Source organism: Perca flavescens, chromosome 7 (genome assembly GCF_004354835.1).
Source record: "Perca flavescens isolate YP-PL-M2 chromosome 7, PFLA_1.0, whole genome shotgun sequence".
Lineage (NCBI taxonomy): Eukaryota > Metazoa > Chordata > Actinopteri > Perciformes > Percidae > Perca > Perca flavescens.
The window spans coordinates 33,611,529-33,639,088 of record NC_041337.1 but is presented as its reverse complement, the minus strand read 5'-3'; the positions used below and the strand labels follow the sequence as shown (position 1 = coordinate 33,639,088).

The 27,560-nt window shown below is 43.5% G+C and overlaps 1 protein-coding gene across 1 annotated transcript in view; it reads right to left on the bottom strand.

Annotated features, from left to right (window-relative positions):
• Positions 1-869: 869 nt before the first annotated feature.
• skia (v-ski avian sarcoma viral oncogene homolog a) overlaps positions 870-27,560 on the bottom strand; it is a 90,229-nt gene continuing 63,538 nt past the window's right edge. The window contains exons 2-7 of the mRNA XM_028582856.1: positions 12,527-12,643; positions 10,644-10,759; positions 8,349-8,737; positions 7,821-8,143; positions 4,124-4,354; positions 870-1,891 (exon numbers count right to left, since the gene is read on the bottom strand). Coding sequence (XP_028438657.1) covers positions 1,703-1,891; positions 4,124-4,354; positions 7,821-8,143; positions 8,349-8,737; positions 10,644-10,759; positions 12,527-12,643 — 1,365 coding nt within the window. The 3' untranslated portion in view covers positions 870-1,702. The remainder of the gene's footprint in view (positions 1,892-4,123; positions 4,355-7,820; positions 8,144-8,348; positions 8,738-10,643; positions 10,760-12,526; positions 12,644-27,560) is intronic.

The following is a 27,560-nucleotide window of genomic DNA, read 5'->3' as shown; positions in this document are numbered from 1 at the left end:
CGAGTCATTTTTCCAAGGAAACCACTCACTTGACTTTTCACGGGCGTGGATAAGAACACCGCTCCCTCGTTTCTTCTTTCTTTTGTCTCTGGTCGGAGGGCGAGAGCCTTATCTGGGCCTTCTTGCGGGGCAGGCGTGATGGACAGTGGTGCTCCGGCACATCTGGGTGTGTTTATGGTCTGATTTGGGCAGAAGACGTTGGGGATAGAGACAGAGTGCATTTCATTCCCCCCCACCCCCCCACCACCACCACCACCGAAAGGGGAAAAGAAGAACTCTCCGCTCTCCGTTGACTTGTATTGCGGAAAGGTTTCCTCGTCCTCAACTCCGTCTGCTAGCAAACAACAGAAACATTCCTAAACGCTGCTGCGCGGTGCTATTAACTTCCAACAATGTGAAGAACTCAGAACTTAAGTTTATACAAGCTGCCGAACCGAAAAAAATATTTTTATGAAGACTAAAGTGGATACAGACGTGAGGAATGAGTGTGAATGGCGAGACTGGGGGATCCTGACACTAAGCTAACGATACATCCGACCTTACGCGTGTTCACTTATAAGGTGCTCTAAGCGATGTTGGGTGACATTATTCTTATTGATGTTCAAACAAAACGAGACTACCTCGCCCCTCCCACCTCCTCATCCCGTCCCCTCCCCCTCCTTTCCGTGCTTCAGCAAACTAAATCACCAAATCAATCCTTCTTGTCCGTTATTGGCTGAACGCTGGAACACGGTTTGTTATGTTAGGTGGAGCCGGTTGGCCACTTTGTTGTTGTTGCTGTTTGTGGAGCCTGGGCTGTCTACAGAGACCGCGTTTTTTTTTTTTTACAGTGTGTTCAGGGGACAGGCAGCTAGCGGATAGTGAGGAGATGTTTGCTGTATGTGACAAAAAATGTTGTAGCCTAAAAAATGCGTGACATCGCTTAGAGCACCTTTAACCTATAGACATTTAGTTCGCCTAAACTGACATTTGAATATTTGACTTGGTAACAAAATGTTTTTCGGGTCAGCAGTAGGGATGCAACGATCACACTCAACTCGCGATTCGATTCACGACACGATTTTCTCAAAAGAAATGACGGAAATGACTGAAAAATATTCCTTTATTTATATATAAAACTGTGCGAAACAGCAGTCGTGTCCTCTTATCAAAAGAAACACAAAAGAGAGAAACACTACACAAACAGGGTATTTTACATTAACATTAAACGCAACACAAGCTTACGGAGCCGTACTCAAACGCAATACTTCAGTCCCCGTCACTGCAGTAGACCCCCCCCTTCAGCTGTCAGCGTTTTAACCGTGTTGAAGCCAGCTAACACTACGAGCTAACGGCAGGCTAACGTTACCTGCTGTGCGATGTTAGTAGTAATGTTTTTTTTTTCATCTCAACCCGTTGGAATCTTTACACATTTAAATCGATATTTAACCGATTTACAATGTATGGTTACATCCTTAGTCGGCAGCTTATAGAAACTTAAGTTCTGGGGTATACACATTGTTGGTAGTGCATCCCACCACACAGTAGCGTTTAGGCATTCTTCTGGCGCTTGCTAGCAGATGGAATTGACGAGGAGGCGACGTCACCCAATACAAGTCGACGCAGAGCGCCAAGCGTTGCGCTCTGTCTCTATCGCGGCAATGTGGGTGGGGAGGGGGCGGGGAGGGAATGGTCGGGCGCGGCGGCGAGGTCGGCCGCTGGGTCAGTTGTCGGCGTGCTTGTCCCTGGGCGTCCCCTCCTTGTCGCTGTTGGATTTGGGCCAGAGTTGCTGCTGTAGCTCCTTCACCACCCTCTCCAGGTGCTCCCTGGCCTCCCGTTCCTGCAGCAGGTCGGCTCGGAGCTGCTCGCGGTCGGCCTCGGCGTGCTGCAGCTTCATCTGGAGGTCCTCGATCTGGGAAACACATGGCAGGAAGCAGATGTGACTACGGGGGGCAGAGAGTAATCTCACAACCATTGGCCCCGCTCTAAACAACTGAGCTGTCACTGTGTACATCCACTGCTTACGCAGCTTTTTCATTCATACACGCTAAACATGTCATCCTGTTCTAGACAAAAAACTGTTGGACTGCGTGTAGAACTTTTCTATATGTATGTGTCTTGTATGTGTTTGTACTTGCTGCACACCTAATCGCCCTTCGGGGACACAAATCAAGCTGAAGTTGTATATGCTATCGTCTAGAAACAGTTGACGGTTCAACTTTTTTAGCAAAGTGATCTTTGAGAATGTCTTCCTTCATCCTCGTGTTGTCTGCCCGTCGACCGAGAAGCAGCTTTTAGTTTTTCTGGGTCAAATGGAACACTTTTGTCAATGTTTTGGTTGTCTCTTTCATGGCTTTTCCTGATGTTGTCACTTTTTTTAACGTTTTAGTCACTTTTTTCCAATTTTGTTGTCGGTGTTTTTCTGAGCCTTTTTGACATTTTTGTCACTTCTTTTTCAAAGTTCTTTTATCCATATTTTTTGGCCTTCAGATGCTAAGAAAGTGAACAAAACATCCAAATTCAAAATGTGAACTGATCATTTATTTGACTTGCGAAGAGTAACGGTTGTAGGGAACCAGTTACTTCTTTTTCTGAAAATTTTGGTTGAAAGAAGCCCCGAATATCTTAAAAACCTTTTTGAAAATGGGTCAAATTTGAGGGTTAATCGATTTCAAATGAGCATTTTGTGTTCATTCAGCCCCGGTAGGATTTCACAACTCCCATAAACATCTCGTCCTAACGACAGCCTTCCTGAAAGCCAACTGCAGTCTCTGCGGGGAGGTGGCGCAGACGCAGCTTGAGAGCATAACCTCGCTCTTGTTTGGTCTAATCTGCATTTCCCATGGTGCCTGAGGGAAGTCGACGTCTCTTCCTGTTTCCTTTCGGGGGGGGCTTATCCTACGTCTGTGCACTTGGGGCTACGCCCATTTATTTTTGACTGGGGAAGAGGAAATGTGTGTGTGGTGTGTTTTTTTTCCTCTGCTGACCTTAACAGCGTTGTGAGACAGCGAGCCTCTGAAACACTGCTATTACTCGGAGGGTGTTGACACAAGCGTCTAGACCTTCTACCGTCACAGCGTCTGTCTCCGTGTCCCACGTTTCTCAACAGTATCATCAACAGATTGGTCAAATAAAAATAGTCTGCGCTATCAAATCAGTTATTTATGGATTACTCTGCACATCTTACTGTGACCTGTGCAACGTGCCATCTCACATTCATCGGTATATCAGTATACATCTCCCCACGTGTAAATAATGTACAATATGCCTTTTTTCATACTCGTATGTATATTCATCTGTGTATATATTCTCCCCATCTGTAAATACAAGAAGTGTTCATATTACCGTTATTACTCACTTTTTTTTTTACTTCTTTCTTTGTGTATTTTTCCCATTTATATTACATGTGTATTGTTGTTATTTTTTGTGCTGCATTGAGCTGCTGTGACGAGTGAATTGCCCCATCGTCTATCTTACCTTATCTAAAGTTTCATCCTATGTTAAAAGATTGTATTTTAAACAGGTTTATATGTATGCATATATGTATCTATATATTTTTGTGTACTCTTCAGCATATATATTTCTGTGCTGTTTTGCTGCACCTTTTTCACATATATCTCTTGTTGTTATTGATGTTTTTATACTGATCTTGCTATTGTTGTACCTTGTAAAGTGCCTTTGAATACCTTTTAATGTGCTATATAAAATAAATGTATTATTATTATACCTCAAACTTATGTATGTACGTGTGTGTATGTATGTATATAGCCAATATGTCTGTATATATGTGTGTGTTTTTATATATTTTCTTTTATCTTTTTTTTTGTTTAAAAAGGAAAACTCAATAACACATTGTTAAAAAATTTTTTTTTTAAAAATCATACCTTAAACTTATATAAGGAATTTGTATTTACGCAAAGGTTTTTTTTTATGTATGTATGTATGTATGTATGTATATAGACAATATATGTATGTATATATTTATGTATATTTGTGTGTTTTTTTTATATTTTCTTTTATTTTTTTCCTTTCTTTGTTTACAATGGAAAACTAAACTAACACAATGTTGACATTATTTTTGGACCGATTCTTGAAACCCAGCCCGAACCCTTTCTGGCGTTGCGTCAACGTGCGGCTAACTGACCTGCGCCGAGTATTTTGCGCGGAGCCGACCGGCCTCGCAGCCTTTATCGCACACTCTCAGCTGCCGGGCTTGCTCCAGCTCCCGCTTCAGACGGATCCGCGACTCGTTGGCCTCCTTCATCTTCTTCTCGCTCTCGACTCGCAGGCGCTCAATTTCCTTCCTGAGGTTCCGCTTCGCCTCCGTCGCCTCCCGCAGCTTCTCCTTCTTTGCCACCCGCAAGAACTCCAACTCCTGGGAACAAGAGAGTGAACAAGTTAGCATTCTGGGCTATATACGATTATTATGCACTTTTTCTTTACATCATTTGAATATATCAATAAAAAAAAATAAAAAAGTCTGCGTCCCATGATGCAACCCTGGTGATACCAGTGGGTTTATCTGTCACATGGCTGATTTTAGGGCGGGGACGATATGCTTTTGATCCCCATTCCATTATTTAAGGATACATACATGCCCGATTCAATTTGTATTACGATTCTAGAAGTATTGCAATTCCATAGTGTTGAGTATTGCGATTTTCTTTTCCTTTAACCAAAACAAAAGTTAAATAATACACTTCTAGAGACAATATATAATTTCTAAAATCATTTTTATTTATTTTTTATTAATAATATTTTTGGGGCATTTTTAGGCCTTTATTGACAGGACAGCTGAAGAAACGAATGGGGAGCGGGAGGAGGGAATGACACGCAGCAAAGGGCCGCAGGTCGGAGTCCACCCCGGGCCCCCTGCATCGAGAAATAAACCTCTATATATGGGCGCCCACTCTACCAAATGAGCTAACCGGGCGCCCCCAAAAAAAAAAAACTGATTTGTTTTCTAAGAAGAATGCACATCACATGTCAGTCAGTCAGTCAGACATTTATTTCATTTGGAAAGAAGAACATAACATGGACTTTCTGCATTTTCTGCTTTCGCTCCGGGCTGGATACGGAGATGATGTAGTCGCAGTCGGCGCTACTGTACAAACAGAAAATATTAAAGGTGAATCATTGGTTAAAAAAAAGTAATACAAAAAATATTGTTTCCGGGGGAAAGAATCAATTTAAAAAAAATCTTAAAAATCCCAATACATACATGAATCGATTCCCACCCCCACCCCTAGCTGTTTTACCTAGTTGAAACCCGAGAGCCTTGCCTAGTTACAGCAGGCTGCAGTGTCACTGTTTACACTGAGCCAGGTAAGGCTTAGGGCAAAGTGTGGGCTGACAGGTTTCCTTCCTCTGAATCACTGGAAGAAAGTATGTTTGTGTGTGCGTTCGCAGCCTTCTCGTGAGAAAGCTAGCAGGTGAGACAAACATATCCGTTATCAGGCTTTGTTGGTTCCTTCACAAAGAGTGAAAAGAAACAATCCCCATCACACCCTTTACTCTGCAGGGGGAACTCCTTCAACACCCAAAAGGGTTAGTTCAACTCAACACAGCAGGAATGCTGTACAGCGGGTTGTTTTAAAGTAACGCCACTTCTTATTTAGCTTGCAGATTTGGGTTGGATGTGTGTGTGTGTGTGTGTGTGTGTGTGTGTGTGTGTGTGTGTGTTGCCTCTCCACAGGTCCTCTAAACATTGACAGAAAGTGAAAGTGGAAAGCTGTCAGGCAGGAATTGCTTTTTTTCTTTTTTTTGCTCAGGATGCATTTTGTGCTGCTCACCCACACAGGCTCCTTCGTCGGCGTTTTCTTGTTCTCAGTCCAAGACCAAAAATAAAAATGGAAGTCTGGCCTTTCCCTTTGCGGCAACATCCCCTCCCATTGTTAACACTTGCCAACTCACGCTAAGCTTCGCTGACAGTGATAATGACTTCTAATCCACTTCTGCATTTTGATGCCTGAGCTCAAGTAATTTCCTCAGTGTGCCAACTTTAAAAACTTTGTGTCACGTCTGATTTCAGGAACGTAGGGAGAAGCTTAAGGTTCCTATGAGTTGCCACGGGCCGCTCGGGCCGGGAAATCCCTTTCTCTCAGCCAACAGTGATGCACGTTATGGCGTATTCATTGAAATGAAATCATATAGTATGTATTTATAGCATATCAGTGTGAGAATAGAGACATTTAATCACCAGGGTTGTGGATCTAAATACTGGCAGCTATCCAGTGATATTAGGCTGTCGCTATGGGCAACCTTTGTCACGGTTCGTATGAGTCTCCATCTTTAATTATTTGCCAAACAGACAATCACAACTTCAATTCGACACATTTGACTGATTGGTGGCCCAGAATGAAAGCAGTTTGGTATGAAAATTGAAAATACATTCCATATTGTTTTTTTTTATAAGATCGTCTTTGGAGGAGCTATTTTAAAAATAATTTTGGGGCAAATGCGAGTCAAGTCTCGAGTCAGTCAATCAAAACTAGTCCGAGTCAAGTCTCGAGTCAATTAAAAGTAGTCCGCGTCAAGTCTTGAATGAATCAAAAGAAGTCTGAGTCAAGTCAATTTAAACAAGTGCGGTCTCAGTTCAATAAAGATAAAGTCTCAAGTTAATCAACGTAACTCTGAGTCATACCTCGAGTCAGTCGAGACAAGTCCAAGTCAATTCACAAAACCATTAAAATGGCATTGCAACATGACAACTTTTTCCTTTCAGATCTTAATAGTGGATAGCAAATTTCTAGTGCTTTAATTTTTTATTTTTTTTTTCCAAAAGCAGAATCCATGACTTCACTTAAAACACATTCAAGTCTCGATCAAGGTCAAGTCCAAGTCAAGTGTCAAGTTTCTTGTTTGATGTGAGTACACGTTTCAAAGTCTACAGCTTTGTGGCTCTCTGGCTTTGGAATTGTTGGAAGGTGTATGTTGTCACTCCTAATGAAGCTATGCTAGCAGTTTCTCTATGCTTACATATATTTCCCTATGTTTTTGTGTGTAAATGACTGATTGAAACAACAATCTTTGAAATGAGTCCAATATTTCGCGAGAACACGGTGACAGGCAGCCGTCTGACAACATTATGGTAAAGACCCCTACAGAGATAGACCTTTTTTTAAAGAGTAAAATCCTCTTTGTATAATCAGAAACAGCTCCGAGATCTCTATCGCTAAAGTCGCCAGACTCCTTTTATATAAACGATGCTTTCAGCGTGTATAGAGCCAGCATATTTTTTTTACATGTAAAATCGTTAAACCATGTGTTTATTTCAACCAAACCAAAGTGTTGATTGTCGGAAAAGTGGATAGACGAACCAGGACAGCTTTTTAATGGTTTTATTTTGTGTCTGCTGACTTCAAATGATATGTATTTTACTGTGATAAAATTACTGTTTATTTACATGGAGTCTGGTGGTTTTAGCAATAGCAATTTCATGGACGTTTTTATGTTTAAAAGAAATCGTACTTTTTAACAGAAAGGTCAATCTCTGTAGGGATCCTTTCCATAATGTTGTCAGACATTCAGACTAATAATGTAAGCATGTCAGTGGCAAGACAAGCACTTTTGTGGACATAAATTGAAGGTTTAGCAATTGCCCAATAACACTGTAGCTAGTTTATCGGACTGCTGAATGCAGCGATCTTGCTTAATATTGGACCAATGGCAAACATTGTTGTTCACATCAGTCACTTAGACACAAAAGTTCACCAGGTTGAAAAAAATAAAACTGAAGTTACCCTTTAATGCACATGTATGAATGTTGTCTCATTTGACAAGGGGAAAGATATATTTCGATGCACGTCGTACATTCGTACGATAATCTGACAGAACCCTACCTGCTGGAGGCTGCGTTTGGCCTGCAAGGCTGATCCCAACTTCTCCTCCTGCTTCACCCTCATCTTAACAATCTCGTGCAGAAACTTCTCCTTTGACTCTTTGGAGTCCAGTCCGCTGTCCAGCGCCTGCCTCAGGCTCTCCAGCTCCGACTCCAGTCCCAGCTCTGAAGGGGTCACGGGGGCTGCGGCGGGTGCGGCCACGGGGCCCTCGGCCGACGTGACCGTGCAGATGGGCCCCTGGGCGCCCGGCGAGCTCAAGTCCTTGGCCGAGCTGCCGGACGAGGTGAAAGATGGGGACGACAGGGAGGACAGGGACGAAGTGACTGTTCGGAGAGACCAGAGACACGACAGAGGGTGAGGTTTGTGGGAAAAGCGGACATGTTCTGGCGGTTGAATTTAGCTGAAGCCTTTCCCGTTGTCAAGACTCAGTTGATCTCGTCAAACCGGGGCTCGATTTAGCTGTGAGGTCGAGCCCCGTAACAAACAATCTACACATATCTAGGTGATGGCATTGAGCTCTTTGCTTACATTCATCGCGGCTCTCCACTTCGATCTCCACCTCAGAGTCCTTGTCGTCCTGAGGTGGCGGTGGCGGCGGCGGGGGTGGTGGCGCCGCCGCCGGCAGTAGCTTGCTGACAGCGGAGGACGGAGGGCAGGGGTCCTCTAGCGCCGGGGGCAGGAGCTCCCCTGTGGCTCTCCTCTTGTGAGGCCTGGAGCTGGAGCTGGAGCTGGAGCTGGAGTTGGAGTTGGAGTTGGAGTTGGAGTTGGAGTTGGCACCCTCGCCTGGGGGTTCACCCCCACTTGGATGGGAGGTGCTGGGGACCGACGGGGACATGGGACCCACATTCCCCAGCGGCAGTGGTGTGAGGGCGACGTTAGGGGCCACAGCTTTCTCCAGGCTCTTGTAGTTGTAGAAGCTAAAATGACACGGGACATGATGCTTACGTACAATAACATACATACATTTAGTCTCTTTGTTTGTCTCTTTGTGTCACTACACCCTGAGAAAGACTCCATCCCACAAGCGTCGGTTTGCTTTTAAATGCCTTGCCAAATGAATTAAAGGCCTTCTATTTTTTTCGTAACCAACCCTGAGTGCCTGGATATGTAGTTTTTTGTTTTTAAAGACTACCTTTTGGGGGCTTTTCCCTTTATTTGAAAGTGGATAGACATGAAAGCGGGAGAGAGATGGGGGATGACACGTAGCAAAGGGCAGCAGGTCGGATTCGAATCGGGTAGGTTTTTTTCATGACATTTGGGGTCATGACTTTTCTCCCTCCTCTCAGTATACATCAAGGTTACTGTATGAACAAGATATGAATTCTGCATGCAAGTAAACAGTCAGTTTCATTTTGTATGGTGTTTTTGAACTGCCTATGCCAAACAGGGTAGAGAAACGTTCAAATAAAGTGCCTGCAGCTCTTTCCTCCCACTTAATGACAAACTGGGCAAGATCAGCTGTGATATGGTGCAGCCTGCACTGGCAGCGCCATGCCAAGTGGGTGCCCACGGTATGAGTGTGTGTCAAATGTGTGTGAATGGTGGAGAGTGGGAGGCTGTGGTATAGTCAGACTTGACCCCTCTGACACCTGCCCACCCAGACAAGTGAGAGAGCATGCTGGGAGCTTATCAGAACCAGCTGAACAAAATGGCTGTCGTCTCTTGCAGTAAAAGCTTCTCTTGGGCTACATCCGCACTACTGCTGTACATTTATTTTGTTTTTTAAGCATTTTGAAACAAAAAACAAAAAAAGAAACAGTTTTATCTCCGTCCATATTAACACGTCTGCCGACGCATATCACATGACCGTTGGCATGCACGTGCCTGTGTAAACGGGAAGCAGATTGTCTGACGTTGAAGAGCATGGATGTGTAATTTCAAAGTACAGAAAATAATTTGGAGAAAGAACAATGGCAAAAAGTAAGTGTTTTGCTTAAAGGAATATGCCACCGTTTGTTGAAATAGGGCTTATTACGGTCTCCCCTGGCTGTAGATAGGTGGGCCAATGCATTTTTTGTCTCAGTGCAAGTAATTAGGTTGTTTTTTTGTCTTTTGTTGGCTCACTTTTACTCACAACATGCTAACCAGCAACATAGGATTCCATTCACTATGCTAAGCTAACTAGCAGCGGCGCTGCCGGTGTTGCACCGGACTAAAACAATGCATACACAATGTGTTGGCCCACCTATCTACAGCTAGGGGAGACCGTGATAAGCCCTATTTCAACAAACGGTGGCGTATTCCTTTAAGCAAAACAATTACTTTTCACCATTGTTCTTTCTCCAAATTATTTTCTGTACTTTGAAATTACACATCCATGCTCTTCAACGTCAGACAATCAGCTTCCCGTTTACACAGGAACGCGCATGCCAACGGTCATGTGATATGCGTTGGCAGACGTGTTAATATGGATGGAGATAAAACTCTCGTGTGGGGACGGAGATTGTTTTTTGTTTCAAAATGCTTAAAAAACTAAATAAATGTACAGCAGTAGTGCGGATCTAGCCCACAGCTAGGTTACTGAAAACCTAACGTCGTTTCCAAAGTTCTCCGTTTGGTCCTGTCTAGACTACAACGCAACCGCAGAGTTTTCAAACCAAAAACGTGGGCAGCAATGTTTTCAAATGTCTCCATTTTAGGGGCTCGCCGGAATAGTGTGGACGCAAGGCGTAAGCAAAATATATTTGTTTTTAAACCAAAGTGTAGTAGTGGAGATGTAGCCTTAGAGGCAACATAATGCAATATTTCTTTATGTCTTTTGGGGTCAGTTAAGGGCTGTTTGGTGAGAGTGGAGCTGGCTTTCCGGCCCTGTGCTGAGCTCACCTGTCTCTCAGCAGTGCCAGGGGGTGACTGGAGGGCTCCTTCTCCCCGGCCGAGATGTGGGGGGACCAGGGTCTAAAAGCTGAGGGCCTCTGCCTCGGCTGCAAGCAGTTAAGCCCCTGAAAAAGAAGACAATGATAATACTTTAAATCACAAGTAGGGCTGAAAAATTAATCACAATTTCATTGAAATGGCACTATTTGTTATTGAGTAAGTATTGTGTTGCTGCAGAGACATCCCGACCGACAAATCATATATCCCACAGACTACTTTTGGTACAGATCCTGGCATAAATCACCGATAGAAAAATGGTAATTCCCTCCAATGTCGTGAATCATATCGCAATATCAGTCAAAATAATCGCAAATTAGATATTTTCCTCATATCGTGCAGCCCTAGTTACCAAGTAATAAATAGATTACATTTAGTAATGATACCCAGCCAGCAAGCTCAATAACAGTCATTTTTGTATCCAGTCGGGGCTGGACATCGTTTGAAATGTTTGGATACTAATGCCAATACGATACCTGACTTTGACATAAACATAAAATGTGTTATTCTACAAATTAAAATTAAAATACAGTCTAAAATTGAAAGCCATTTCGATTTAAATCTGATCAAAGAATAAGTAAAAGATTATGAATCTAATGAGACATTTGGGGCTTTACTCGTGATTATACATAGTCACTTATTAATGTTACAAAGTGCTTAAGTTGCAGTAAATGCTTGGAGTCCTTTTCATGTAGACCAGTCTGTAGGGTATCCTTCAAAAATCTTTGATACCGGTACCGATACCAATACCGGGACTTTGATACCGGTCCCTGAACGATACTTTATTCAATACCAATTTTATGTAAATCCGTTTTGACAAGGAATTACAACATGACACATTACAGCACAAATGTTTGGTTACACTTTACTTGATGGTATCTACATCAGAGTGACATGACACGGTCATGAACGTGTCATAAACATTATAAACAAGTCATAAACGTTCATGACATAACGCTTCTTTCAGTAAGTGTCAGTCGGTTTTTGCCATGACAAGTTATGGTTATGGTTAGGGTTCATGTGTCACGACTGTGTCATGACTGTGTCATGACTGTGTCATGTGTTCATGACAGTGTCATATCACTCTTACGTAGATACCTTCAAGGAACGTGGAACCAAATGTTTTATACGTGAGCCTCGTCTCTGTGTAACGAAGACTTTTTCCTGCCTGCCTCTACGACGTGTAACGTTAGACAGCCAATCACCAGCATTCTTAGATCTTGGCAGAAGCATGCTGCGTGCTCATTGGCTCACTGTTGGCGATGAGATTTGCTCCGTAAGTATTGAAATTTGGTCTGTGCATTTTTTTTCCGATACTCAATCCTAAGGAGGCAATTAGGTCGGTGCCCAAAAAGTATCGAATTTGGTAACCAGCCCTACCAGCCCGTTGATTAAAAGGGTGTGAATGTCACGGTAAGTAATCGTGCTATACAGATTGACGAGTTATGGGACTGGAGAGGGGTCCGGTGTGAAGATTAATTGTCAAAGACGTTCTAAGTTTACATCCATTCTAACCTTATCTCCATAGCAGATTTTTTTTTTTTTTAGGGAATATTGATCTTCACAGGGGACATCCATCATTATATTGTGGTTATATTTTGTTACCCTGCTCTCTCAAACTTCGCTCCATCTCAGTAAGTCAATCTGCGGGGGCTGGTGGCGTCTACAGTTACCCCCTCCGTTAGCGCGGCTCGCCAAATCTAAATTTAAAACGCTGCCTTCCATCCGAAAACTTCTGTCTAATATTACATGACATCTCATCCCATGCACCATGCATCATCCTCATCGTCGTTGTCGTCCTCAACCCTATCCTCCCTGAGCATAGCAACACCAACCTTATTGGAGGCGGCCAGGGACTGGAGCCAGTCGTGCTGCTTCTCTTTGTCAGCCAGCAGGAATTGCGATGGGAAGTCTTCATGTTTGGGCTTTTTGATCGGGATGGGATTAGACGCCTGGAAGAAAAGAAGGACATTTGCTTTCAGTTTTAAAAGAATGCAAGACATTGACATTTGGCTGTATTTCACTGAGGGAAATTTAGCAAATCCTCATTTTTTTTTTCTCAAAAAGACATTGCGTGTTTATATAAACTTATGATCGGGACCATCTTCGGTCTGCAAAGCGATACCATTGTTGAATATAGCGATAACTATATCACCTGCGATAAATAAGATATTAAAGTGTTCTCAGTTCTGCTGCTTTCAGTGTTCTGCTAAAATACAACTAAACTGCTTGTTGAATTTAAAACAAATGAAAGGATTTTTGATTGAACAAAATGAAGATTGAACTGAACAAAATAAAGAAATTATAGTTACACTTTAAAGTGCAGTTTTCTACTGATATTTTGTGTCTTTCGTCGCCCCCCCCCCCCCGCCCCGATGTGCACAGGATGTCAACTTGGCAGCTGGCTAAGAGCTGTCACATTATAATGTCAGTGAACTGAGAATGCACCCAATAGTGTCAGACAGACCAATAACGTACGTGAGTGTGTGTGTGTGTGTGTGTGTGTGTGTGTGTGTGTGTGTCTGATAGCTGGAAGTGCGAGTGTGTTTACATGCAGCTGTGCGGTGCTGACTTTGTTAATACACACACAATCCAATCCAATACAGCTAGGTGTGTTTGCTCATGGGCAGCCAACAGAGAAGGCTAGAGGTGACTGGGGCAGTGTGCGGCCGTGTGTCCGAGCGTGTGTGTGTGTGTGTGTGTGTGTGTGTGTGTGTGTGTGTGTGTGTGTGTGTGTGCGCGCAGCTCTCTCTCCCTCTGTCTATCACACACAGATACAACCATACAGACAAACAAGTAAGGGTTTGTTTCTCTTCCTCCATTAGGCTGGCTTCGTGGCTATGACCTCAGCTTCTCCAAGCTGTGACTGTCACTAGCTGCCACACACACACACACACACACACACACACACACACACACACACAAATAGATGCCTATACACATGCTAAAAGCAACTGCTATTTTCTCATAGATTATACACAGTGTATGCAGCAGGAAATTAACCAACTTCCAGTTGTACTACTTTGCATGGCTCTTATGTTGACATGTTATGTAAAATAAAAATAAACTTAATATTTTAAAAATAAACAATACCTCTTATATCTGTATTTAAAACCCTAAAGTACTTTCTTTCCAGGGATTTAAATTCTGGAAACTTTTTTGACTTTATGATCTTACGGATACATTGTTTGAAAAGGAACGTAACATAAATGTGAAATTTTAAATTAAGGTATTGGACATTTGCATTGAATGGGCAAGCAAAAACCCCAAAAATAAATTGCCAGTAGAGATTTTCGGCGGCAAACGCAAGTTGAGGAAAGCTACACGATTCTAACAGATAGCGTTTAGTCATGGATCCAATGTTTTCCGCCCTTTATCTATTTACAGGTGATGAGGTTAAAGTGGAGCTCACACATGTGATGCAGATCTGGGCCGGCTCTGTCAAACCTACAATATTTCTGGATGGGATGCATTCACTCACTCATACAGTCCTCGCTCTCTCTCTCTCTATGGTGTCAGCAGGTGGTCATTTGTAAAGGGGTTAGATACTATCTCGCTCCCCCATGTTGGCAGTGTGTCATGCTATGCCACGTGTGTGTAATCAGAGCTGCTCTCGCAGGAAAGTAGCGTGGCTAGACGAACAGATACCGCCGAGGTCTGCTGATGGGACAGCTGTCCTCAATCCACCACGTCCGCGAGCCCTGATGTACAGCTCCAGGACTTTCGAGAACTTTCCGTGACGGCACCGGAGCACTTCCATGACGTACTTTTCCGCCGGGGTCTGGCAGCGCACCTCGAGAAGTTTTCATGACGCAAGAGAAAACTATTTCTTTGACGCTGGATCTAAAAGAGGAACACTGTTGTCGGTTTCTTTGAAGAGGCCCTTCAAATGTGGAAATGACATTTGTGGATTTCTAGAGGTTTCATTTTGAAGATCTCTCAATCTATCGAATAGTTGGTCAGATATTTCAGTCTGGACCAACTGACTGATATAGCCATTACAGCTGGTATGATAATAATGTGGAAACAATGACTAAGTGGGTAAAGACAAATCATTTAGACGATATCTAGCCTCATATATCGATGTCGATATCATATTGATATATTGCCCAGCACTAATAGCCACCCCTAGAGCGATGTTTTCAAGAATTCCCAACCCAAGACACCCAAAAAAAAACAGCTAAATTACATTTTCAGTATCTGATTTCACTTGTCACACAATGCATAACCATTGTTGTCATTGTGTTCTCCACAGTGTGTAGAATTCACTGAAATACCTGCCAAACTAGCCAAAAGGGGGGAGTGACCAAAAAGTGTGCGCAATTGTGTTGTTTTTAGTGCCCAGTGCATTTTGAGATTATAAAGCCTTTCTTTGTAACAAGAGGATGGATTTTAATTGTTGTATCTCGTATAAAAAAAAAAAAAAAAAAAAAGGAGTCCTGACTGTGGCTGGTAGGTTTGTGGGTTATCTAGAGATGAAGAGATATGTCCTACATATCAGGACAGCAAATCAGGGCTTGAGGCAAGAGGCTAGTGCCTGCCGTTCAGTCCACACACACACACACACACACACACACACACACACACACACACTGGGCTGCCTCTGGGCAAAGTCTCTGTGCCACGTGCCAGCCCTCGTCTCGTGGATTACCGGTTGCCAACACCGCGGCTTTCCATCAAGGCGAGATCCGGCCGCCGGTAATCTTGGATGGAGGAGAGCGTCGGGGGTCAACAATTGGCAGCTGAGCTCATGGGGGGTCAGCTGTGGGGGCAGAGATGGAGAAATCTGCATGTCTAGATTACTGAACAGTGGGCCTTTGAGACATGAGGGTGAACAGACAGCCGCGGTGGGAAATCCGATTTAAAAAAAAAAAGAAAGCGGCTTGGTGATGTCATTGTACTGTTTCTCTGGGGGCCCTCGGGCTGGTTTTCAGGTGAGCCAGTGCCACACTGAGGAGTGCTGTAATTTCACTAGAATTTGATTCACTTGGAATGATCCCATTAGAGTGCATGAGATCTTCCTATGTGGATCCCTGGGATTAAACATTATCCAAACGGGGGACACCAACACAACACAACACAACACAACACAACACAACACAACACAACACAACACAACACACACACACACACACACACACACACACACACACACACACACACACACACACACACACACACACACACAGAGAAAGAGACCCTGACTCCTGGGTGAGTGACACACTTTTACTGGAAACTTTACGGTGCCCTCCTGATAAGCCAACAATTTACAGCAGGGCTGCTGCAAACGATAAAGCTGTACTGAGTGCAAAGGCACGCACCAATACGCGTGTGCGTGTATGTGTGCATATACTGTACATTTTGGGTGCACTTTGCAGCCTGCACCCTTTATGGCGTGGTGTGGATTACACAGCACAGACAGGATGTCACACTTCTAAAATAAGGCTTCCCGATTAGCCAAGCTGTGTGTTAGACGTGCCCAGACTGCACCACCTATGTACTCCGCTCCAACACATCACGCTGAGAACATGTCATGATATCTACGCTCTAGCATTACACCGGTATCTGGGAGGTGACAATGGCCTTTTTTTATTAAAAGTCAGATCTGGCCTTTCATTGAAAGTCAGATATGTATATATTGTATTGCCATTTTCCATGTTTCCAGTGAAAAGTCGTGCTCCGTGGTATCAGAGCTAGGTTTTTTTTGGCACAATATTAGCCAAGCAATGGCACCAAGTATCAATATTGGATCTTTGAAGCCAAATCAGTCAAATGCTAATTTAGAGCCCCTTACTTCACACATGGCGGATAGGAATAGCCCCTGCATGAGAAACTCACAAAGCCTCAAGTCATGGGGAAGCATATGTGGAAATAGTGAGAGTGGCAGGCCCGTCTCAGCTGCCAAAGGGGGGCCTTGTGCAGGGGCTCATGTGTGAGCATGTGTCTGGGCAAGTGGATGTGGGTGTACATGTCTGTTTGTATGGCTGTGGGGTTGTGTGTGTGTGTGTGTGTGTGTGTGTGTGTGTGTGTGTGTGTGTGTCTGTGTGCGGCAGAGACAGGATGGGTGGGGTGATAACAGTCTTCTCAGTTGAAGACTGTGCCTTCTGAAACTCTCAGTTTCAGAACACTTCCTCTGTCTGCAAGGCCATTGATGTTTGTTACAGTGAGACAAAATACTACGAAACGCATTTGCATTTTTTTGGAGCAATATAAAAGTAAAAGGATTTCTTGACACTCGTACATAAGCAAAACCATATTTGCTGGTCTTAATCAGTCTTTTTTGAAAGCTTCTCTGCGTCTCAGTGCCCTTATACCTCTTTAGCGGACGATTATGGAGTAAAAACAACGCAATTTCTAGAACATTATATATAATTTAATCTATTACTAAATTAAACATGCTAAGGACACCACCAAGTCCCAATTCAAGAGATATTTCCATAAGTATCTGCAGATACATGCAGTTTATAACAAAACTTACATAACTGTTAAAAAAGACAACTGGGGAAGCGAAAGTTCTAGAACTGACTGTTACACTTTCACTGTGTTGACCTTTAGGCAGTTCAATAATACGTTCCCTCGCCAAGCTGCGGACATTTCTGAAACGCTCCCAAAGACCCCTGAAGGAATGCACGAAATGTTCCAAAATCAGTGGTGCGTTTTGGGGGGGGGGACACACTAGGTTCTTTATCCTGTTCTTTAACCTTTTTTTTTTATTTTTAATAAATCAAAAGGGTTGTTTCTGTTCGCAAGTAAACTGACACAGCAAAGCCACACTGGGCTAGAAATGAGTCAGCCAGGCGAGAGTTCATGAAGAGTTGCGTACAGCTGATCAAACTCCATCCGAGGAGTCGGTGGAAGAAGAAAACAGGAGGTATAGATTTATGTCAAACACCCCCCCCAATAAGAACCTCTGACCAATGTATCCACGTTTAAATTCCTATTTCAATTCTCCATAATTAGAGCAACAAGCAGTCAAGTAAGCAAGACATTTGGAGGAAAGGTTGTTGTTGTTTGACTCTGCTGGAAAGATGCCAGGGGGGGGGGGGGGCTGCGAGGGAGCTCACAGTTTCTGGAATGACTGTCCTCTGAAAACTTGATCTTAGGACATAAGCTGCCGGCTGAGGTTCAACTCGCCTTAGCAGACAGTCTGTGGTGTTGACAACAGGATTGTCACCCCAAAAAAAAAAAAAAAAAAAAAGGTCACCAAACTGTACTGGCTTTGAAATTGGCCGCATGTGACACAATCCGTTTCTCGACACAATCTGTCATTTCCATCTATACCCGCCTGCTGGTTTCATTTTCGGCCACTCCCTCCTCTCGCTGTCTATCCACAACCCCCACCCTATTCGTCTATTTGTCTGAGTGCATTTCCTGTGTCATAGATTACAGGATGTCCTCTACAAATAAGCAAGATTCCAGTCGCAGAGAAAGAAAGCATGCACAATAAGTTTGACAGAAACTTGCAGAAGCATGGCCAAATTAAGTGCCCGGGGCTAAAAGAGCTTCCAGTACAAACTCCTGGCAGGATCTATAACACTATCATTCTCAATTTCTTGTAATGGCCCAAGATGACTCATGTCTTAAACCTTACCCCCAACGACTGCCATAGTGCAACACCAAATAGTTAATACAGTACCGTGTAAAATATTAAATAAAAAGTAACTTTGTCAGTTTGGCAAACCAGTAATCCACTAAGAAGTAATTATTTCACTAAAACACACGTGATGTCTCAGGAATGTGTGACATATTTGAAAAAAGTGGTTCAGTGTTAACATTTGACAACAAAATCCTGGTCCACCTTGCTAGCTTTTTCTGTAGCTTTTAACTAGTGGTGTAACGGACCATAGTTGATCAGTGGTCCGTACATTTAGCTAGCAGCTGGATTAAAAATGCCGACAGCTAAACGGTGTAAAAGTGTGACTGTATTTCACTGGAGAGGATTCCAACACCGGGACGCACAACAGTCTGCAGCTAAAGACACAAACTAGTAGGGCTGCAACTAACGATTATTTTCATAGTCGATTAATCTGTTGATTTTTTTTCTCGATTAATTGATTAGTTGTTTGGTCTCTAAAATGTCAGAAAATGGTAAATAATGTGGATCAGTGTTTCCCAAAGCCCAAGGCGACATCCTCAAATGTCTTGTTTTGTCCACAACTCAAAGATATTCAGTTTACTGTCACAGAGGAGAGAAGAAACTAGAACATATTCACATTTAACAAGTTGGAATCAAAGAATTTTTACTTTTGTCATAAAAAATGACTCAAACCGACTAATCAATTATCAAAATAGTTGGCGACTAATTTAAAAGTCGACAACTAATCGATTAATTGATAAATCTTTGCAGCTCTACAAACTAGCACTTGGACACTGCTGTTGTCGGAAAAACAACACAGCATGACTAAATGGTGCGTTTACTTGAAAATGGTAAACCTCATCGTGCATTCAAAGTTATTGTAAAATACCCTTCTCATCTGTTTTCATTAATTAATCATTGCATCGCGATGCGGACCATATAGAGTAATATAATAATCTATTATTCGTTTGTTGATTTTTCAGTCGCTGCTTTTTTTTGTCTGTTGTCTGCTGTGGTCAGACTCTGTTACATTCAGGAAGTGTCTTTTTTTAAGAGCAGATACAATAAAAAGGGGATTTCATATACTGTATATCTGACTGCTTGAATTTGAATATGAAAACCGTGTGTGTCTATAATAATATTGAAGAGGTGACGCGTCATGATGCATTGGGATAGCTGTGCGTGTAAACGCGCTGAAAGCCAACCCTGGTTGAGCCCTCGGTGTGAAAGGGGTAAAAGAGGGAAAAGGGCAAACAACCTGTTTTCCTTTACTCTTTCTTCACTCAGGAGAGCGAGCAGAGCCGCACCCTGCCTGTGACCTGACTTTGGCCTGCCTGCATGTGTCTCGCGTAGGGGCCCGTGGTGGGGCGAAGCCAGGGAGGGGCCCCTGCTTGAGGCAACATGAAAGCTTAGCTCACCTCGTACAGCATCGTCCACAAAAAACCCACATATGGTGGCTAACAAACAGGTGTTATTCCAAAAAAAAAAAAAAAAAAAAAAAAAAAAAAAAGGCTGACCTGGAACACTCAGGTTCTTTAGAGGCTGAATTCATTAGCTGTTGGCCTTGGAGGAAACAAACAGGCTGCATGCAGCGCTTTAGATTCCCCCTGGGGTTTGAGCAGTTTTTATGTCTGCTTCAGGCGGAACCGCTATGAGTGGTGTAAAGACCGTGAGCTGTTTGTAACTTTCCGTGTGTGTGAGTGTGTGTGTGTGTGTGTGCGTGCAGTTCGACACCCAGACAAAACGGACGGGATAAAAATACAACGAACGCCGCGGCTGCTCACTCCGGTGAGATTCCTCGACCGTGTGTTTGTGGGTTACGCACACACGTGCGGAGCTCAAATTTTTTGCCGACTGGCTCGCCCCACCGTCGTCTCCTTGGCCGGGGAGTCGCCGAGAACAATAGGGCCTCTGTCTTCGACGGAGTAAATAGCAAAAAAAAAAAAAAAAACACTTTACATAGTTACAGTCACAACTACTGCAGCGCTGCCCTGCGAAAGGATCAAATTCATCTTATTATTCAAGACTCTCGGGTTCTCAGTCTTGCTGAGGCGCAGATCTGACTTTGAGATGAACCGGTTTGCTGACTACACTCGAAATGACCTCATCAAATATTCACTTTGATACGTCGGGGAGTAATTTCTCCCGCGCTCAGCACATAAGTAACTGTGTTTATTCGCTCCAAGTTTGGAATATAATAAGTGTAACGTGTTGAACTTGTCGGAGAACTCGAAGGCAAAGACACCTGCCAGGCAAAAACACAGGACTGTGTGTGTGTGTGTGTGTGTGTGTGTGTATGGGCTTGTTTTACTATATTCGTGGGGTCCAAAAACCAGGGAATACAGTATACTTGTGGGGTCTGCACAGCCTTGTGGGGACCAAAATGCTGGACCCCACAAGGTTAAAGGGCTGTTTGAGGGTTAAGACTTGGTTTTAAGATTAGGGTTAAAAATTAGGTTATGGTCAGGGTAAGGGTTAAGGTTAGGCATTCAGTTGTGATGGTTAAGGTTAGAGTAAGGGGCTAGGGAATGCATTATGTCAATGACGGTCCCCACAAAGATAGTGAAACAAGCGTGTGTGTGCGCCCGCAGACAAATGGCAGATGTTCAGACTATCAGGTAGCTGTATATAGAGCGGAGGCCCAGCAGTACCTACCCGTACCACCGCTCCCCCACATAAGCTATCATTTATCCCATTAGCAGGGAAGCTTCTCCTACATTCCCTGCTACTCAAAGGAAAAACACTTAGTTTCCACATCCCTCGCCAAAAACAGCTTGTATTGATACTGCTGCTGTGTACAAAAAAAACCCTGCTAGCTCTCCTGTCACCTCCCAGCGTTTTTTTCCTGGAGGGACAGTACAACGCTCTGACATTTCTTATTTCAAAAATGTACATTTTTGAGATGTTTTTCGGCTGTTGTTCCAGTGGTCTCCAGAGAGGCTGGTAGAAATAAAAAAGGAGGAGAAGCTGCTGTCGCTAGCTAGGCTCGAGGTTAAATGCTCGTGGCGACTGACTTAAAAACAACTGCCAGATAACATAACCTTTCAACGTGGAATGAAAGGTGTCTTTGAAATCAAAAGGTTGCACACATATCTTTACTGTACATTCACTTCTACATGTGAAATTAATGAAGTGTGTCTTCAACTGGAACTTGTACACAATATGCTTAGCTTGGGCGCTACATTTTTAGCGCCACGCCATAGAACCAAGTACAGGTGACAGGTCAGTGGTGAACCTCAACTTTTCTTTTGGGTACTGACCAACATGTTTTTTAGGACGCTTAGCCCTATGTATTTTACAAATCCTCTACACATTTTGCAAATACCACAACACAGAGGGGGCATTTAATCACAGTATGACCCCTCAACACTAACATTGCTACAATGGCTGGAGGTGATGCTAGATTAGCTTTGCACCCACCATCACCTCCTAAGTAGGGAGCTATGCTAGGCTATGCTACGTGAAACCAGGCTATGCTAGGCTATGCTACACAATGCTAAACTAGGCAAGGGTTATCACAACTGGGAGGACCAGAGGCTAAATGAGTCCCCTCGGCCCAAAACGAAAGGCATGAGTGAAAACAGAGGGAGGGAGGGACACTAAGGCAAAGAACGGAAGAAGAAAAAAGACAACGAGGGGTGGGGGGAAAAAAAAGAACAGAAACAAGAGAAGTGTAAACAGTTTGTGGCAAGGGATCAAGTCTGAACAGAGAGCAACAGTCGGACACACAAACACGACGATTTCCCAGATGAAAAAAAGGGGCGTAAAGACAAGCAGCCATGTTTTCTGCTCGACCACCAGAAGTCTGTGACGGGACATAAAATGTACCACAGTAATAAATGTTCTAACTGGAGATAGAACACGGAAATCTCCAAAGTTATTGTTTCATAAGTTTTTACATGACAACGGTGATAGGCATGGAAAAAAACACAGAGAGTAAGAATAATGAGAGGGAAGGCAACGAAAGGACTCCTTGTGTGCCGCAAGCCTTCCAACTGCTTCCTGCAACAGCACACGCACACACACACACACACACACACACACACACACACACACACACACACACACACACACACACACACACAAATACGGATAAAGGGAAGGAAAGGGAAGCGATTAGGAGGTTTGGGGTAGGGAGAAGGGTCTCCATTTCCTCTCGCCAAATTTGCTTTGGCAACTCTTTCCGTGGGAATGGTTAGAGACCGGCTCTTCTCAGCCGGAGAGAGCCAGGGATCGGCCCACCGAGGAGACGGAAAGCTCAAAAGCGTAACATGGAGATGGGGGGTGGGTGGGTAAGTAAATACAGCTGGACTTTTCCATGGCTTTTCCTTTTCCATCCCTTCCTTGGCTTGTGCTGTTTTTTTTTTTTAGGAGGGATCCAATGCTAGCATTGAACATGCCACACAGATAAGGCTGGATGTGCACGCTGCAGCGTCATTACCAGGGTGTGAAATAACTATTCAAACACAGATATCAATATCAATTCTATAGTGAACCTATACCAAACATGTGTGGTCTGCAATGTGCAACATCACTAAATTAAAAAAATTGTCAGGGGAGCCCAACTGATACTGGATTTTTGATGATTGTGAAATAATCCATAAAACGAGTGTATCATGGATTGTTGCTGAGATGTGTACATTTTACCTGTCCTATTGGTCATTTACATTTCACACACTGTGTATTCTTCCTGGGCTTTTAACCAAATAACAGCAGCCTGCTGGCTTAAACACAGCATACAACTTATTGAATTTAACTTATAGAAATTTAGAAGTGTGCTTTCATCAATTCTACAGTGGATATTCAATCAATCTTAATCGTCATCATTTTGAAGGTGGACGACACTGATTGGCAGACATTTGATATTTAATGAAAGGACGTATCCACAAAAAAAAAACATTGCTTATCAAGTTTATGTCTGCAGCTTTGCCTTTAGACCAGACCCGTTTAGAAAGGCCAAATGAATACAGAAACATTATTTGATGTCCCTTTTATGATCTTAGGCAGCAAATGTTTTCGAGCCATCTAAAAGCAAGATAATTCAATTTGCTCAATCTTCAAAGTTGTTCTAATCCCTGCTGATACACTAATGGATAATTCCATTGATCCGTGTGTGTGTGTTTGTGTGTCACTTCTGATTGTGTGTCCAATCTCATATAAAGATGTCTTGATGCTTACTAGTCCATAATATTAGATGGCAACCCAAACCTTTATAATTATAACTGCTGCTGATGAACGTCAGCTCCTTCAGCCGTACAGCTGCGTGTTTCTATTTGTGGTTGAAAATCAAAAAAAGGCCTGTAGTTCAGTTTATATGGTTCTTGCTGTTATAGTATCGAGTATTTTCATAATTCTGGTTGGGAGACGGCTGTAGGCTCGAGTGCGGAGGAATTTGCTGATGGCTCTTTTCCTTGCTTTGGTGCAAAAGGCTGCCCCGTTTAAAAAGGAGGCCAGATGTGAGTCATGGGTAATGAGGGGAGAAGTGCGTCTGTGCGTGTGCGTCTGTGTGTGTGTGTGTATGTGTGTGTGTGTGTGTGTGTGTGTGCAGGATCGGGAAATGTGGGGCATAGGGCATATTTCTGCTTGGCGTGTAACGTGCCCTAAGGTTGAGGTTGCTTGTGAAAGGGTTAAGTCACATGGCTAAGCAAATACATAAATAGCACTTGGGGGGGAGGGCGGGCACGCGCGCACGCACACACACACACACACACACACACACACACACACACACACACACACACACACACACACACACACACACAAGTACACACATATACACACAAACTGACACTTTGCTTTCCAAGTATTACGGACGGGGCACTGGAACACAAGCAGGCATTTTGGGTACCATACAGTCCATGCTGCTGCACCAGGGTTAACACGTGACAACCTAGCCAAGAGCACTGTGCAAATACACACACACACACACACACACACACACACACACACATATACACACACGTCTATCGTTCGAAAAGCCATGCTTATTTACACACATAGACACCAATGCAAAGACACCAAAATAAGCGAATCCGCCTAAGACCCCACATCAAAGGTGCTCGCAGCAGCAGAGCCAGGCTGCAGAGTCTGGCCACATCCCATAATGATAAATCACATCCCAACACCTAACACAAACTCTCAACCCCTTAACTGCACTAAGATGGACACAAAACACAACAGATGACTGGGTGATGACTGGGTGCTCTCAGACCCACATCCTTTAAACACACAGGAAGTTTTCACTAATCTGACAGGATTAGGACAGGTTTACTTTCCCCTGGAATGATGTCAGGCTACAGTTTGGAATGTGACAGTAGTATAACTTGTGTTCCTTACTCATGTCCACAACCGTTACCCATTCACGTTCATTGCATTTAATAGGCTGAGAGGTCCGGGTAGACTTCCTCAAATGGGACAGGCGAATGGCTAATAATGGGCTCGCTGTATTGTGAGTGCACCGCGTGTCCTTGCGCTCTCAGTTTGCAAGGATCCTCCGAGGATGACGGGGGATTTAAGGGAGGCGGGGGCTCGCAGTCAAATCCCCTCTCATCTTACAGACATCATTACGCCTGCTAAAGCCTCATCCCTGGAGCCCTCCCCTACCAGTGCCCGGGACGGACCACCAATTACAGTCTTAACCTCAAAGCTGGCCTTCTCTGTCTCTATCTCACTGACACCTACAGCTGCAGTGGGGGTGGGAAGGGGGGATAAAGATGCTGCCTCATGGGAGACATTGAAAGCTGGAAGCTTTATCTGCTTCGTTGGAGTAAGACGCAGCATTTCCCCCTACATAGAGCCATCTGTGATTCACCGCCTCAGTTATACTGTGGCTACAATGCATCTTAAATAATGACAATTCCATTATGACATCTTAAACTTTTTATCACGAAGCTGTATTGAATGGCGCATGAATAAAGATGTGTATTTACATGGGGGGGATGTCTCGGGGGAGTACAGATGGCTCTTCCCAGAGTTGTAAAACTGTACTGAGTGATCTACAGAATATCACAGTTGACTCCAGGGTTTCCCCCAAAATAAGTTGTTTAGCCCCGTGGCTAGTGTCTTATTTTTCCCCGACAAGGGCCTCGGCTGGGGCCAGTCACAGCCTGATGGCAGCATTAACTGTACAGCCCAACAGTGACAACAGAATCATGGACGGAATGGCGAAATTGAGAATTAAAAAAATGCTACGGGACAGATTCCATAGGGCTGTACGTTAAGTCAGTGCTAAAAGCTAACTGGAGATTTGAAAATATGACTACGTCACAGTTTGCAACCGAGCCGTAAACAACATCTGTAAAAACGTCCTAAATATACATTTAAAAAGAACTGGCTTAGTGGCTTAGATCCGGTGGGCTACCAGGCTTGCAGTGCACTGGGGGAATTACCAGACTCTCTCTATGAACAACATTATGAAGAATACTGAATGGGAACTTTTGTTATCTGTGGGGGTTCTGGTCTTGACTCGTGTTTCTTGACCTGGAATTAACCCTCTGGACTAGCTGGTGTAGCTAGATAACAAGAGCTGCCATCGTTGACCAAACAGTTCAGGATCATATTTCATTCAAAACATCATATTAAAAAAAAATTAACTTTCTGGTAGCGTTAAGCAATACATCAAATTTTAAATCGTGATTAGGATTTCGGCACACTATTCTATGTTCCCCATCTTGTTTTTTATTATTTCTCCCTTGCAATTATCACTTCACTCATACACATGTACACACACTATCAACACCATCCACACTTATGCATAGCATGTTTTTCCAACTCCCTTCAAACACGAAAACCGTGATCACCCAAATATGAATCGTAGATCATTCTACCCAATTATTAATAATACATCCTTGTGTTTGTCAACTGTCCTGTCCGGTCCCGTCTTGTCAGTTCTGTTATTGTCCCATCTCACTTCCCTCCGTTGTTCAGTTCGTTCACCTTGTCGCGTTTTATGTGTTATGTGTTACACTTCGTACATGGTGCTTTAACCCCCCCTCCGCCCTTATATGGATTTAGGGTCTCACTAAAACAGGGTGAATGATCACGGTGGGGCAACCGTTAATGCACTGAATGTAATTCTAAATCTGAATGTAACATACTGTGTATATAAAAACATAATGCTCTATAATAAAAATAACGTTGTCCACCGAAGAGGGGGAGGGGGTAGGAAAAAGAAACAAAACACAAAAAGGATTTCAGCTCACAAAAACATATGTAATGGAGCAAAACTATTTTTTGCACGTTACGTTTTGCAAGCAAACTCTTGTGTGTTGTCAACAAAAGTTCATACGGGAAAAGTATTAAAGGGAGATTTTACAGTTCAAGGTGTTTTTGCTGTCCATTTGTTTAACTGTTTCCCTGCTTTTTAAGTTCAATGAATGCAACATCTTTCCAAAAGTCCATTAGTAATCGTGTTAAATAATCGAGATTTCAATATTGTCCAAAATAATCGCGATTATGATTTTTTTTTATATATATATATATATAAATCGAGCAGCCCTACTTTCTGGAATGTGTAAATAATACTATAAAACACAACGTCCTGTTCACAAGACCCGTCATTATTTGAGGCCCACCCAAAACAGGTATCAGGACTGGAACTTTATAAGGCAGTGGTAGCCTAGTGGGTAAAGAAGCGAGCTTGGGACCACCGGTTCAATCTCCAGACCGACAGGAAGAAATCTGGGTGGTGAAAGAGCAGCGCTTGTCCCTCCCTCATTACCACCACTGAGGTGCCCTTGAGCAACCCCAACCGCACCAGTGGAGCTGCCCAGTGGCCAGCAGATCACACTGTGGTTGTACTGGGCAGCTTCCAGGTATGAATGTGGAACTGCGTGAATGTGACAGGTCGTCATTGCAAATGAGAAGTTGTTCTCAATCGACTTAGCTGGATATATAAAAAGGTTATGAAGTATCTATAAGGTGGTTGAAATCGAACTGAATTATATGCATGGTAAGAACGAGGTCTGTAGCTCAACCAAATGGGAAGCAGCCTGGACTCGTGTGATTTTTTTTTCTTTCCAAGTTCAGTTCATGCTTCCATATACAGCTACAATATAAATAAAAAGGCTCATGGGGATGATAATTTCGCAGACGGAGTGGTCCACTGTGACTCAGTCACTGTAACTGAATCGTTGATAACATAAACAAGCCTCCGGCACTCGGAGCCAGCGAAGGTGATGCGCTGCGTTAGAGGGATAATGGAAGGTGTGAATCTAACAACGTGTGAGTCTGTTAAGGGTCCTCTCACAACCGCGTCCAAGTCCCGTCCACAGGAGCACCTGGAGGAGTAATGA